This window comes from Malania oleifera, chromosome 5, assembly GCF_029873635.1.
Source record: "Malania oleifera isolate guangnan ecotype guangnan chromosome 5, ASM2987363v1, whole genome shotgun sequence".
Taxonomy (NCBI): Eukaryota; Viridiplantae; Streptophyta; class Magnoliopsida; order Santalales; family Ximeniaceae; genus Malania; species Malania oleifera.
The window spans coordinates 15,899,666-15,913,495 of NC_080421.1; the positions used below are offsets into that span (position 1 = coordinate 15,899,666).

At 35.7% G+C, this 13,830-nt stretch overlaps 2 protein-coding genes across 3 annotated transcripts; both read right to left on the reverse strand.

Moving 5' to 3' along the window:
• Positions 1–4,808: 4,808 nt before the first annotated feature.
• Positions 4,809–5,646, reverse strand: LOC131156052 (calmodulin-like protein 30). Its single transcript, XM_058109503.1, has one exon. The coding sequence runs from the start codon at positions 5,644–5,646 to the stop codon at positions 5,086–5,088; it is 561 nt and encodes a 186-aa protein (XP_057965486.1). The 3' UTR covers positions 4,809–5,085.
• Positions 4,809–10,804, reverse strand: LOC131156051 (protein disulfide-isomerase SCO2). 2 transcript variants are annotated; one of them, XR_009136916.1, is made up of 4 exons: positions 10,293–10,764; positions 8,613–8,739; positions 5,707–6,256; positions 4,809–5,616 (listed from the first exon to the last, which is right to left on the reverse strand). XR_009136916.1 is itself a non-coding variant. In XM_058109502.1 (3 exons), the coding sequence occupies exons 1-3, from the start codon at positions 10,719–10,721 to the stop codon at positions 6,183–6,185; spliced, it is 630 nt and encodes a 209-aa protein (XP_057965485.1). In that variant the 5' UTR covers positions 10,722–10,804; the 3' UTR covers positions 4,809–6,182. The 2 variants fall into 2 exon arrangements, 1 of the variants encoding a protein (XP_057965485.1); XM_058109502.1 differs by having other exon boundaries at positions 4,809–6,256; positions 10,293–10,804.
• Positions 10,805–13,830: the final 3,026 nt, after the last annotated feature.

Consider the following 13,830-nt stretch of genomic DNA (forward strand, 5'->3'; position numbering starts at 1 on the left):
ACTAAATGTATTTTTTAGGAGACCCTGAGTGACCGGCGGGTCGTGGCCGCCGTTGAGTCAATGTTATTACCCCGCTAGGAGGGTGAGATTTTTTACTAGGGTCAGAATTATTTTCTGTTTGATCCTAAAGTTATTTTGATGTTATGAGAATGTATATAAATACAGTATTTTAGGAATGTAGATAACTCTGGTATTATGTTTTTATTGATGGATGATTTGGATTTTATGCTTGTTGCTGCTTAGGTTTCCACTGTGATTGACAGGTGTCCCCGTTACCCACGGATTCGGGTTGACCATTTTCCATTTATTATGTTACATTTCATATTAAGAAATTAAGGACGTTACAGAGGCAGAGACAGTGTCAAGAATGTGGCGATGCTTACGTTCTGCACGACCATTCTGTTGGGAGGTGGATGGATAGGATCGATGGGATAGGGTGTCGGCCTCGTGAAGTTCTGCAATGAAAGGCGTAGAAGTATATTCCAGGGCATTGTCAAACCGAAAGACTTTAATAGTGCGATCAAATTGAGTTTTAATCATTTGCTTAAAGTCACAAAAAACATTAAGCAAGTCAGTGTGATAATGCAAAAGATAAATCCATGTATATCGAGAGTAATCATTGATAAAAATAACAAAGTAACGAGACCCGCCCTTAGTAAGGACAGGAGTAGGTCCCCAGATATCAGAATGAACCAAATCAAAAGATGCAGAAAACAAAGAATTACTTTCATTAAAAGGTAAAGTTTTCTGTTTCCCAAGTTGATAAGGCATACAATCAAAAGGTTCAAACTTAACATTTCCTAAGCAACCACTAGAAGCTAAAGACTAAACATAAGACAAAGAGGTATGACTGAGACGAGAATGCCAAACACGGGAAAACACGGCAGCAAAAATGAGACTAAGGAGAACACGAACGAGGCAAATGCAGAGACATGAGCTCAAAAAGGCAACCAACTTTATGCCCAGTCCCAACAAGCTGGCCCGTCTTTGGATCCTGCACATCACAACCTTTGTGAGAAAAAGGTTAAGATCAAACCACTTTCAACAAGTTGACCAACAAAAAGGGGATTGAGAGACAATTTAGACACAACATATATGTTAGGTAGAAAAAGTAGGAGTAGAAACATGACCAAGATGACTAATAGACATATGCAAACCATCAGCAGTACAAATTAAGGGAACAAGATTTAAAGATTGCTTACGCGTCTCTAAAGAGGAATCAGAGGCCATGTGATTGCAATAGACAGAATCAATAAACCAAGGTGTAGAGGCACCTATGGAGACTGATAAGGTAGTAGAAGTGCGGGAGAGAAACAAAGTGATAATTGCCTTAAGGTCAGTTGCATAAAGAGACGACAAAGGAAGTGCATAAGATGGAGCAGAAACTGAGGAGCTAGTGGAGACAGCAACAACAGGCCTTAAAGAGGAAGATGCCTTAGCCTTGAGAGCATCCCTAGCATTCATGGCCTTCTTCTTAGGACAATCGGAAATACGGTGACTGTCTTCCTTACAATAGTGACACTGACCATTGAAACGACGCGGTCTAGAAGAAGTAACAGCCGCAACAGGAGTAGAGGACCTAGACGGAGCAGTAGCCAAAATTCGATGAGTCTGTTGTCGTGTCTCCTCAGAAATGAACTCCGCAAGAGCAACCTCAAGTGTAGGAAGAGGAGATCGATGTAACAAAGAAGCTCGAGCATTCTCAAATTCATCCCAGATATGCATCATAAAGTATAGGAATTGATGACGATCTCGATATGCAGCAAAAAGCTTAATTGACTGCTCATTAGAAAAAGTAGGGTCAGCTTGAGAAAGCTGATCCCAAATGCCACTAACCTGAGCATGAAACTCGGCAATAGACTGTCCAGGTTCTTGACGCATCTAAGAAAGCCTAGTTTCTAACTAAAACTCGAAAGCAGCATCACTACCAAAGTTGTATCGTTTTGCGAAAAAATCCCAAGCAAGTTGGGCATTACGAAACTTAGGAAGGAGACTCTAAATAGTAGGAATTGATATATTAATAAACTAGGAAAGGATCTTACAGTGAGTACTTTCCTATTCATCAAGAACCTCTTCAAATTCCTTTGTAGATTGTGTGGCAGTTTTGGTGGGTTTTGGTTTTGTTCTAGTGACAAAACGCCAAAATCGCCGACCAATAAAAAAAGCTAACTTTTGCTGAGCCCACACATTGTAGTTGAAGTAATTCAAAACAATCTCTATAGGGCGAGCAACATCAGTTAAAGACGCCATTAAAAAAATGGATAAGACTGAACGATGTAGAGCATAGAGCAAATTAACGGAATCGGAGAGACGAATCTGAAAGATACCACGCCGAAAAAAAAATGCTGCGAGAGAGAGCCGAATACGGAACTGAGAGGTGAGGCAGCTCACTGCGTGGAGAGGTAACTATATCCTACTGGTCATGTAGAAAAAAAAGAGGCAAGGACAATATTGAAAAAATTGAAGCACAGTAAAAAAAAAGGGGGCGCTTCTCTAGTGCCGGTGGGGTTGCTGTGGCTCACAGCCGGCCATGCGGAGGTACTGCTGCTGCTGGAGAGACGAAGCCGATGAGACGACACTGATGGACGAGAGAATCAAGAATGCCGGAGAATCAAGAACGTTGCTGGAGAATCAAGAAGGATGCCGCCGGAAAGTCAAGAAGGCCACGAGACCGAGACCTCTAAGAACTGAGAGTTGCAGCAATAGAGTCCATAAGAAGTCGGAGAACGAAGACGATGCCGGAGAAGGAGAGAGCCGAGGAGAGCTGCTGCTGAGAATGGAACATGAATAGATGTCGGAGAAGGAGGAATAGAGGCAACGAGAAAAAAAATGGATTAAAAAACCCTAGGCTTTGATACCATGTTAAAAGGGAGAAACTCTAGATTGTTTAAACACTATACAAGGGGCCATCCTTTTATAGCTAAAGGAGGCAGACTACAAGGGTAACTTAGGAAGTTATAAGGGTATACAAGGATAACTTAGGAAGATATGCTAACAATATCAATTTTGTTATTGATTTTCTTCTTCTTCTTTTTTTGTTTCTGTGCCGTGAAAAAAATAGATTGTATTATATTTTTTGTGAGTCGCTTTCGAAATATTGCATGTTAAAATATATTTTGTAATTTTATATTAGTAATGTAGGAGCAAAATGGGTTTGTGAGATTAAGTATAAAGAAGATGTCACAATTGAAAAGCACAAGATTCGTTAATTTGTAATAGGCTATTCACAACAACCTCAAATATAATTTAATAAAAAATTTGCATTAGTAGCTCGAATAGAGACCATAAAAATAATTATTACCTTGGCAACTCAACACGAAATACTAGTTTTCAACTTCATATCATATATACATTGGCAACTCAAAGAATAAATATTAGTTTTCAATTTTTATCAAATATACATTTGATAATGGAAAATTGGAAGAAGAAGCCTATCCGAAAAGAAGATAACGCAATAACATACAAAAAGTTTTGTAAGGATTGAAGTCCAATTTCTACCCCACTAACAGCAAATGAGAACAACAAAGATTGATGAAAAGACATAAATAAGCCTAGCTATTTGCTTAATATATTGTTTATATAGTCAACTTGATTCCAAAATTTATGCAGCAACCTAACAATATTACTCCTTTAAAGAGCTAGAATTTTACATTATACGAATATGAAAATGAATTGGGCAGACTCAATGATGATTGTAAGAGCACTTTATGATGCGTATTTTACTGCAAATAAGTCGAATATTTGAGAATGCAAATCGTATGTTTAAGATTAGTATTTTTTGACGTACAACAAATAGAAAATGTTCCCACGATTATTTATTGTATGATATTAAGGGTAGGTTTGGTATTGTTGCTGTTTTTTGTTTCTGTTTCTCTATAGTGAAAAAATAGATTATAAAAATGCCTTTGTTTTTGTTATTAATTTTTTGTGTTTTTTTTCCTGATTTTCGGTTGTTTGCCAAAAAATTGAAAACTAGATTTTGTGTTTTTAGTTGCTTTGGCAACTTGTTCTTAGAGATTTTAATATCTAAAAATAGTATTTTTGGATTAAACTATTCATTTTATACACTTTTAAATTAACATAAAAATTAAATGATCATATGAATTTAAATATAATAAAAATAAAAATATACATAAATTTTAAAAAATAATAATAAAGTCAATTACAAAGTACTTTTACTATTTTTCAATTGTCATGTTCAATAAAATTTTTATTGTAGAGTAAATTTTGAAAGTAGAATAATTAAGTAAAATAATAGTAATTTTTAATGTGCATTATTTGTAATTTTATTATTTTAATCATATTTTATAATATTTTGATTTAAAGATGAAAATGAACATTTTTTTAATTAAAACTCTATTAGTTTTATATTTTTAGTTTCTATTTCTGATTTTTTATTTTTGTTTCTAATTTTTTGTTTCTGTAATTTTTAACAGTAATACCAAACAACCCCTAAATTACCTCATCTCTTTAGTAGGAAACTCGAATATAAATTAGAAATTCAACTTAAATTTGTCAAAGCCAAAGAGATACTATAGGACTTATTTATCAAGACAGTTGAAAATAAAATAAAATTTGAGACTCAAAACTTATGTTAAAATTACAAATTAAGAGATCAAGTTAAAGTAGAATTTGTAATTTTAGATAGTAATGCAGAATCCTCAAGGCTTAAGGTAAAATGCATGCCCTGCGTGGCTGAGTATTAGGTGGAAGCAAGTGGATAGGCCTTGAATGTCCATTTGATGTATGATGGATGCACCAAGCAAACCCAACTTCACATGCATGCTCACGAAAGACAGCTCCCTCTATATTTCCAAGAATGAATTGCTCATTTTTAATGTAATTTTTAACAGTCATGCTCACGAATACATACCTGCTCATTCAAATTCAAGACTTAAACCTATAATCCCACACACAACTGAGCCTCGATAATTATCCATACAATAGCATGGAGCCTATAGACTACAGGTACACATGCTCAAAAGAGACGTGTGTATATATAGATAAAACTATATAAGAAAGGAGCTTGAAACTAGAACATCTGCGGGTTAAATAGACGAAATTATACTCTTTAAGGAAAAGCCATTAATGGAGCTCCACAGGGCGGGTCATCATGTTAGTAAACTCATCCATCTCAATCATTCCGTTCCCATCTGTATCCACTGCTCTCACCATCCTCCGGCAATCCTCCAGGCTGCAACTCTCTCCAAGCTTCCTCAACACCTCCAGCACTTCCTCTGCACTTATTCTCCCGTCGTTGTTAAGATCAAACGTTTGAAAAGCAGTCTGTATGTCCACCACCTGCACCCCGCCTCCCTTTCTGTGTACTTCCACAAACTCTTTGAAGTCAACGAAACCATCTCCGTTGAGATCTGCAACCTCAAAGATCTTCCCCACCTCTCTTGCAGTGCTAGGCTTTCCCAGTGCTTTCAGTATGTCCTGGTACTCCTTTCGGGATATCTTCCCATCTCTGTTTGCATCAAATTTATCAAAAACTTTCCTTAGCTCCTCCAAATTTGGCTGGACAACAGGTGGTGTCAAACCAGAATTTTGTCTATCACGTAAGGAAAACAGTCGAGATGGTTTTCTTGAGAAGCTCCTTCTTGAAATATTGTACTGGAAATCAAGAAAACTCATGTGCCGCATTTTTCTGTTAGATGATCACAACAAAAACAAAAAAAAAAACTGGGTCAGAATGAAAATTACCAGTGCACCTGGGCTTCTATCTTAGAATGGCAGACTCAGATATCTTCCGCCTTTATATCCTCTATTTGGGCGAGTCGGAAACAAAAGAGGTGAGATATTTTGATTCTGAAGCAAGGGGAATAAGGAATAAGGGACATGGAGGCGAAGTACTTTTCCTCGCCACATATGGAACAAAGTATTCCAAAGTTACAAATAAGAATAAAAAACGAGAGGTGTTTGAAGGAAAGATGGGATGCATGATGATAAGAATAAATTCCATGGATACATTAGAAGGAATCCCTCAACATCAGCTTTTAGGTAGGTTGCTCTCTTCCACATCCATCAGTACATTACAATATCAATATATTATTTGGAGCTAAATTTTATTAAAATTGAGGCCAAATGATACATAAAGAGAATACAAAAAGGAGATCGGGCTCATCTAAATTATTATAATTATATTCCAGTTTAGGAAAGAATGTCAATGTTTTTTTGGGTCAAGGCGGTTTCCCATTATCTAAATCCTCCATCACTTCAACATCTGTACGGGTTGTTATCTTCTGCACATATCCTGCAATGATGACAGTATCAAGCGTGAAGTCCAGGTTTGAGGTTAATGTAATCCAACTACATAAGAGGAAAGAAGAAACAGATATCAGGTGCAGCATGCCATAAAGATGTTGCATTAGTCATTTTGGAAAATTTCTCTACGACATTCAAGACAATTGAAGATGTTGTCCAAGAAGTTTGAAAATTAAGTAGCTGTTTTGTATTGACATAAAATATTAAGCAAATGAAAACTAAAAATCAGAAATACAAACGAAGAACTGTAAACCAGCCATGGGTTTTGTTAATATTTTTCAGAACTAAAACAAATTGCAGACCTAATTAAACTTACATTCATATTTGTCCTTGAATCAAATAACAATTTTAAATATGAATAAAACAATAACAAATGCAAGAGAACACAAATTACTGTAAAAAAACAGAGATTAATTATAATTATTTTATTATTTTGAAATCATTTTTCAGTGTTACAAGAACAACTATATTGTACATGATAATTGAAAAATGGCTGAAACAATTTTTTGAAAAGAATTTTATTATTATTTTTTTTCAAATTTTAGGAAATTAATAAATATTTCTATTCTATTATATTTTAAATTCAGAAGGTCATTTAATTTCAATTTTAAAGTTAACTGAATTTTTTGTATAGAATGAATAATTTAATCCCCAAAACTCAGCTCTATCTATCAAAGTAATGTAGCAACAAGTTGCTGCAACAGTTGAAAAACTGTTTTCAATTTTAGACAAAATTGACAAAAAGAGAAAACTAATAACTTAAAAAATGCACTCTCATTATTTATGGTACAACAATGAAAATAAAAATAACAAAATAAAAAAGATACCAAATAGTCCCCCAAAGTCTGTTCTAAAAATATTCCATAAGCATAAAAGCTCATCTACACAGCTGCCATATTGGTAGGACATAGGGGCTCATTAAATGTGCATATTTTTTTATCGATAAATGGAAGCTGATGAAAAGTATAATCCCTTGGAAATAGAGTCAAGGTGGCTGGGTGACAACTAGTCCATTTATGTCTAGGGCAATAAGAGGAGTGCTAAGGCAACAAAAGATACACATGCTGTAGTTTAGCTTTTTGAACTTCTCATGCAATCAAAAATTTTATGGCCACATGTGAAACATTCTGTTATATAAACACCAATACTATCCCTAGAGAATTTTAAATTATTTTGACAAAACAATCCCCTTTAATTCTTTGGGTAGTTGCAATGTCCCCTTTAATTGGACATTGTATTATTCAATTGTATTATCTTATTAATGATTTTGCATATAGGGAATAGACGACATTGTTTGGTTTTGTATATTGGCAAGTATTCATGGTGAGAAGTTTTTGAGATCACTTGGATAGATGTGCGTGTATGTCAAACTACATCATCTTATGACAAGATAGACCCCCACAATTTGATTATTGGCAATTAGAATCAATTTAAAAGCAATTATGGGAAAATAAAATGGGCTATAACCAAAATATGCTGTTTAGCCAAGGGGAAGGCAACAAAAACATCTAAAAATATTTAAGGAATTAAATTGTAACAATCCCAAGAACTAGGGAATTTTTTTTTTTTATCTATAGACTTTTTCATAGTATTTTTATAGGTATTGGAAAAGTTCTTCCAAATGTTTCTTATTTTTGCATGTAAGCAATTTCAGCCATTTTTGGAGGGGGGGCATTGCTCAAATTAAGAATTAAGTTATATTGGACCTACTCCACGAGTTAAGGTGAATTTTTTTGTCAAAATCCTAATAAACACACAGAATGATGTATGCTAAAAGTTTTCGAGAGAGAAAGAGAGGGAGAGGAATATACACAAATTGACATGAGTTTTTAATTCACTATGACAAAACTGAAAATAAAAGGGAGGATCTAGGGTCTTCACTGTTCCATGCTGTAAGCCTTTTACAGAACATACTTATACAACTTTTAGTAACAAAACAATTATCAAGCCTTTGCTTCCAGAGAGCTCATGGAATATGCATGCAGTATAATCTACAATAAACAATTCATCTTATAGAAAATACAAAAAAAAAAAAAAAAAAAAAAAAAACAATGATTCCCAATCTGACAAGAAACTTCTTTCCTTCTCTAATTTATATATTTGTACATGACAAAGACATTTGCTATTAAGCTTTCCCAAGTCCTTTAATGATTCTGTTAATTAAAATTCCCAAAAAGTATTGCAGTAGGATTTATGGTTAAAATAAAAGGAGCAGCATTGTGCAATATGTAGACAAAGTGTGTGCTTCTCTGCACAGGCACATGCATCTCTATATTTTCATGCAACCTAAACCAAGTTAACAACTCAAGCTGCATAAGTATCAATGCCTTGAAGAAGAAAAGTACCAATTCCAAGACATGGTATGCATTTGCAGACACTTTTCTTCCCCTTCTTATTGTAATAACTGAAAAATCCTGATCCTTGGCAACTCTGACACTTTCCAGTCCATTCATAAACCATTTCGTTACAATCCTGCAACCCCCCAAAAAAACAATCGAAACCATAAAATTAGGCCAAATAGTGAAAGTGGTTTTGGGGAAAGGGGGGCAGCGAGGAAGTATATACTACAGAAACCCCATCAGATTCACATCTAACTATCTAGCATCATCCAACACAACCAATGCATGCACAGTAGTCTCAAAACCACCAGTGCGTAGGATCATTAGGCTATATTCAACCCCAGCTAACAAAATTAGAAGTGGCAATCAAGCTTTTGTATTTTTATAAAGAATCCCTAAATGCCAAAATAACAAGACAAACATGGTCCAAAATTATATGGTCATCCTTATTTTATTTTATTTTATTTCCAACTCATAGATATCTTATTTAGGAATTAGGAACAACAAATGACAATGGCTTATCCACTTACAAACGAGGGGAAAAAATGTTCCAGCCAAAAAATAAAAATCAGAAAACAGAAATAAAATATTAAAAATAAAATAGAGAAGTAGCAAAACGGCATGTAGCACTTAAATAAAAAAAACTTATTTAACTAATATGCAGTTCCACATTATGTGAAACTAGCAGGGCCAGGACAAGATCAATAAAACTAAAATATGCAATATAAATACTTTCTTTTGGCACATTAAACAAACTATATTAAAAGAAATATATGAAGACTTTAGACCACTGGTTTCAGGACCCCCAAGCAAGCTCAAACCTTATACACATGCCCTTTAAACAAGGAGTAGATAAGTCGAAAGATTATGTGAGTCATACCCACAAACTTTTCTGTTTTCTTTTCTGATAGGTAAATAGGGCGTGCAGTTGTGCACCCGCAAAAAAAATTCCCCTAAAAGAATTTGATCCCTGGATGCTACCATAGGGCTAGATCATAAGTTATTGGACCAGAGCACTGGTGTTCACATATTAGTTGATTAGCTGATATTATTTTAACAAAATAGCTGAAAAAATTGCAGCAAAGGATGCAGGCATGGCATCAAGAGAGAGAGGTGGCATTGATGGCTCATTTCTTACCACTGGCAAAAGGAATTAGCTTAATTATTCTAAAAAGCTACATGATAACAAATTACAAGTAGCCATATAACCTAGTTAATAAATGCTACCTAAAGTGGAACTCAGGTAAGACTGAGATATAATGTGGCATAGTTGATTTGTATTGATCAAGCAAATGGGTCTCTAGATGAACAATGAATCAACCAAATGCACATGCTACTAATGAAATATTAACTAGGAACAAAATAATTTTCGTTCAGTAGGATGTTATACAATCAGAGAATTCCCACGCACACTGACGACATTTCCACACTTTCCACATTAATTTCCGGAAGGAATTCATATCACTGTGTCATTAGCATCGACAATAGCACTGCACGCATAATAAACCCAGCATTTTTGGACGAATCAAAGAATTTTCAAAGTCACGGTCAAAATCTCCGAAGAGACACCTGTAGTTTACTCCAATAATTTCACTCTTTCCATTATTTTATAGGACCAACAAAAGGTATTTTAATCTAAAGACTTGAACTTAAATGACTCAAGAAACCAGAGGGGGGAAAAAATACCTCAACTTGCGGGTCGCAACGGAGTCGACGATCGATCTCGTCCTGCGATACCGGAGATGAATCAGGAAACGTCATAGGAAGTGGAAGAGCATCACTGTCGTCGGCCAAATAGCTCTCTCGGTCGCGGGACCATCGCTTTTCCTTCGCATTCACCTTCACATTGCCGTTTGCACTGCTCCGCCTGGAGGAGCTGTCGACGGCGGAGGAGTCCGCGTCCGGGCCGACCCGGAGGCCGCTGGAGACGTCGGCGGGCGCAGGAAGCTGAAACCAGCGAGGAAACGATGGGCGAGACGGGAGGTCGGAGGCGTGGCAGCGAACGGTGAGAGGAGGGGAATGGAACGAGAGGAATGAGGGTTTTGAGCAACAGAAGATGGCACTGCTAGGGTTTAGCGGCAACATGCGGCAAAATGGACCGTTTTCACTTTTCATATGATAATGTAGAGAGAGAGAGAGAGAGAGAGAGAGGATCCGATTATCTGAATCCGAAGGGATGGGAAAGAACGTCGTGTTTATACAATAGATTGCTCCCGGGAGAAAATTGAAATGTCGCGAAGAACTTTCATGGGAGTGAAAACGGCGTCGTATTTTGCTAGGATTTGATTCCAACAAGATTCCTTTTTTTGTAAAAACAAATTTATAAAGGTGCGTTTGTTTTAAAGTTCTTTTAATAATGCCTCCATCATAACACACTAAAGTGACTTTATTCCGACTTATTCTCTTTGAACAATATGCTGGTAATATCATTGCAAGGGCTTGATTTGGCAATGATCAATAAATAACACTAATTAAAGGCAGATAAGATATGATCTCAGTTATGATCTTTCGCCGCATGAGTGACAGAGCTTCTGTTAGGATGAAAAGCAAATGAAAGTTAACCTTGATCTAACCTTCGTGAATACTCTCATTTGGGAAGATTATCCTTATTCTTAGTCTTTTGTAAGAGTTTAAAGCATGAACCTATGCTCTTAAACTCCTTGAGAGTTCTGAGGACCTTGGCCAACACCATACAATGATTATCCTTTTATTTTTTCGCCATAGAAGAAATCTTGTCCCTTTACTCCTAAAGGCAACTCATCATCATTAATGCAAAAAGGATTAGATATTCATTTTTGTAAATTTGAAAGACCCAACTTTCCAGAAAAATGAAAGAATTTTGTAAACCAATCTTCAATGATTAGATGAGCCTAGTTGTGTAAAAGAAATAAGTACATCACCATTTTTTTTGTTAGAAGGTTATAAAATTGTCTTTATTACTTTGTTAGTCCTAACCAAATTGCTTTTGTTAAAGGTTGATACATTTAGAATAATTTGCCCCTTAAGTGTTGCTTCGTAACTATCATCTTTGCAAAGGATGTCTAATGCTTAGTCTTAAAGTTGATTTGAGAAAAGTTTTTTATTCTATTCATAACATTTTCGCTATGGAGAGTTTATTGCTATTAATACTCATCCTTTTGCTACATGGATTATGGAGTTTATCACAAGCCCTTACTTCTCAATATCTATTGTTTGAGGTGTGACTCTTATACTTTGGTTTTTTTAAACAAAGAAGGATGAAGAAAAACATAAAGGGGCAACATAGCAGGGACTCGTCAACGAGTGCCCAGTACTCATCGACGAGTAGATCTCTAGAGTAGGAAAATCTTAGAGTTCTAGACTCGTCGACGAATGCCCTGTTCTCATCAACGAATGGTCTTCTATGGATCGTTGATGAATCCCCTTTACTCGTCGACGAATGTGCCTGGGCTGCGAGCAGTTTTTCTAAATTTTGAATTTAGAACGTTGGGTGATTGAATAATCGGAGGGAAACCTCCGATGGACTAATATATATGTCATTCTGGGCATATATTGATAAAGAGAGTGATCATTTGAGAAGTGTATTGTGTACTTTGAGATTTCTTTAGTGAAATTCTTGTGTCATTATTTATGTGGATGTAGGCTTTGCCGAACCACATAAATCTCGTTGTTGTTCTTATTTCTGGTTGTGTTTCATTTACTTTTTGTATATATATTCTGTTGTACTTCGTATTTATCCCATCCATATCACAACAAATTGGTATCGGAGTGATTGTTTTCATGTCATCGGGATCATCTTCTGCAAGATTTGACATCATCAAATTTGATGGAACTGGGAACTTTAGTTTATGGCAGAGGAGAGTGAAAGACATTCTTGTACAGCAAGGAATGAGAAAGGTATTACTTGGTGTTCAGCCGGATGGAATGGATGAGGCAACATGGTGAGAATTGCAAGCAAAAGATGCTTCTACAGTACGCTTATGTTTGGCCAACAAGGTACTCTATCGGGTGATGGAGGAGGATTCTCCAATGACTTTGTGACAAAATTTAGAGAACCAGTAGATGTTCAAATCTCTCAAAAATAAACTTTTTCTTAAGAAACATTTGTATTGGCTTAAGATGGTTGAAGGATTAAGCTTAGATCAACACATTAATACTTTCAATCAAATTATTAGTGATTTGATGAGAGTTAATATTAACTTTGATGAGGATGACAAAGCTTTGATATTGTTAAATTCTTTGCCCTCGACTCATTCCTATGAAAATCTTGTGACCACTTTTGCGTGGGGAAAATAAAATCTTGATCTAGAAGAAGTAACAAGTGTTTTGCTAAATTTTTATCAAAGTTTGAAGATATGTGATAAAGGAGAAGGACTTGTGGTAAAAGGTAATAACGAGCGAGGCAAAGGAAAATCCAAACATGAATCAAGTCAGCAATCCCGAAATCAATTCAAGAAGAAGAAAGAAATCCGATGTTGTAAATGTGGTAAAGGGGGGCATGTGAAACCGGAGTATCTGGATTGAAAGAAGGGAAATTTTGAGAAACATGAGGGTATTTCAAAATCTGTGAATGTTATTTAAGAAGGAGGTTCAGCGTGCAGTGATGGTGATGTTCTATCAGTTTCAACGGGGTCGGATAATCTAACAGACTTTTGAATACTTGACTCAGCATGTTCTTATCACATGACTCTGAACAAGGAGTGGTTCAGCACTTACAGGTTAGTGAATTATGGACCAGTTCTTATGGGTAATGATGTTTCTTGCAAAATCATTGGCATAGGAAATGTAAAGATAAAAATATTTGATGGTGCTATAAGAACGTTGTGTAATGTGAGACATATACCAGAATTGAGGAAGAGTTTGATATCACTTGGAACGTTGGATTGTAATGATTTTAATTACAAGTCCAAAGGTGGAGTTATGACGATATGGAAAGGTAATCTGACTGTAATGAAAGGGCATCAACTAGATGGGAATATCTACACATTGTAAGGAACTATCATTGTAGATGGAGCTACAGCCATAGATGTTGAATCAGATGAGACCGTCTTGTGGCATATGCGCCTTGAGCATATGGGGGAACACGGCATGAAAGAACTATACAAAAGGAAATTGTTAAAGGGCTTGAAATCATGTCAACTGGAATTTTGCAAGATTTGTGTTCTTGGATAACAAAACAGGGCAAAGTTTAAAACAACTATACACAAGACAAAATGTATTCTTGATTATGTGCATTCAGATGTGT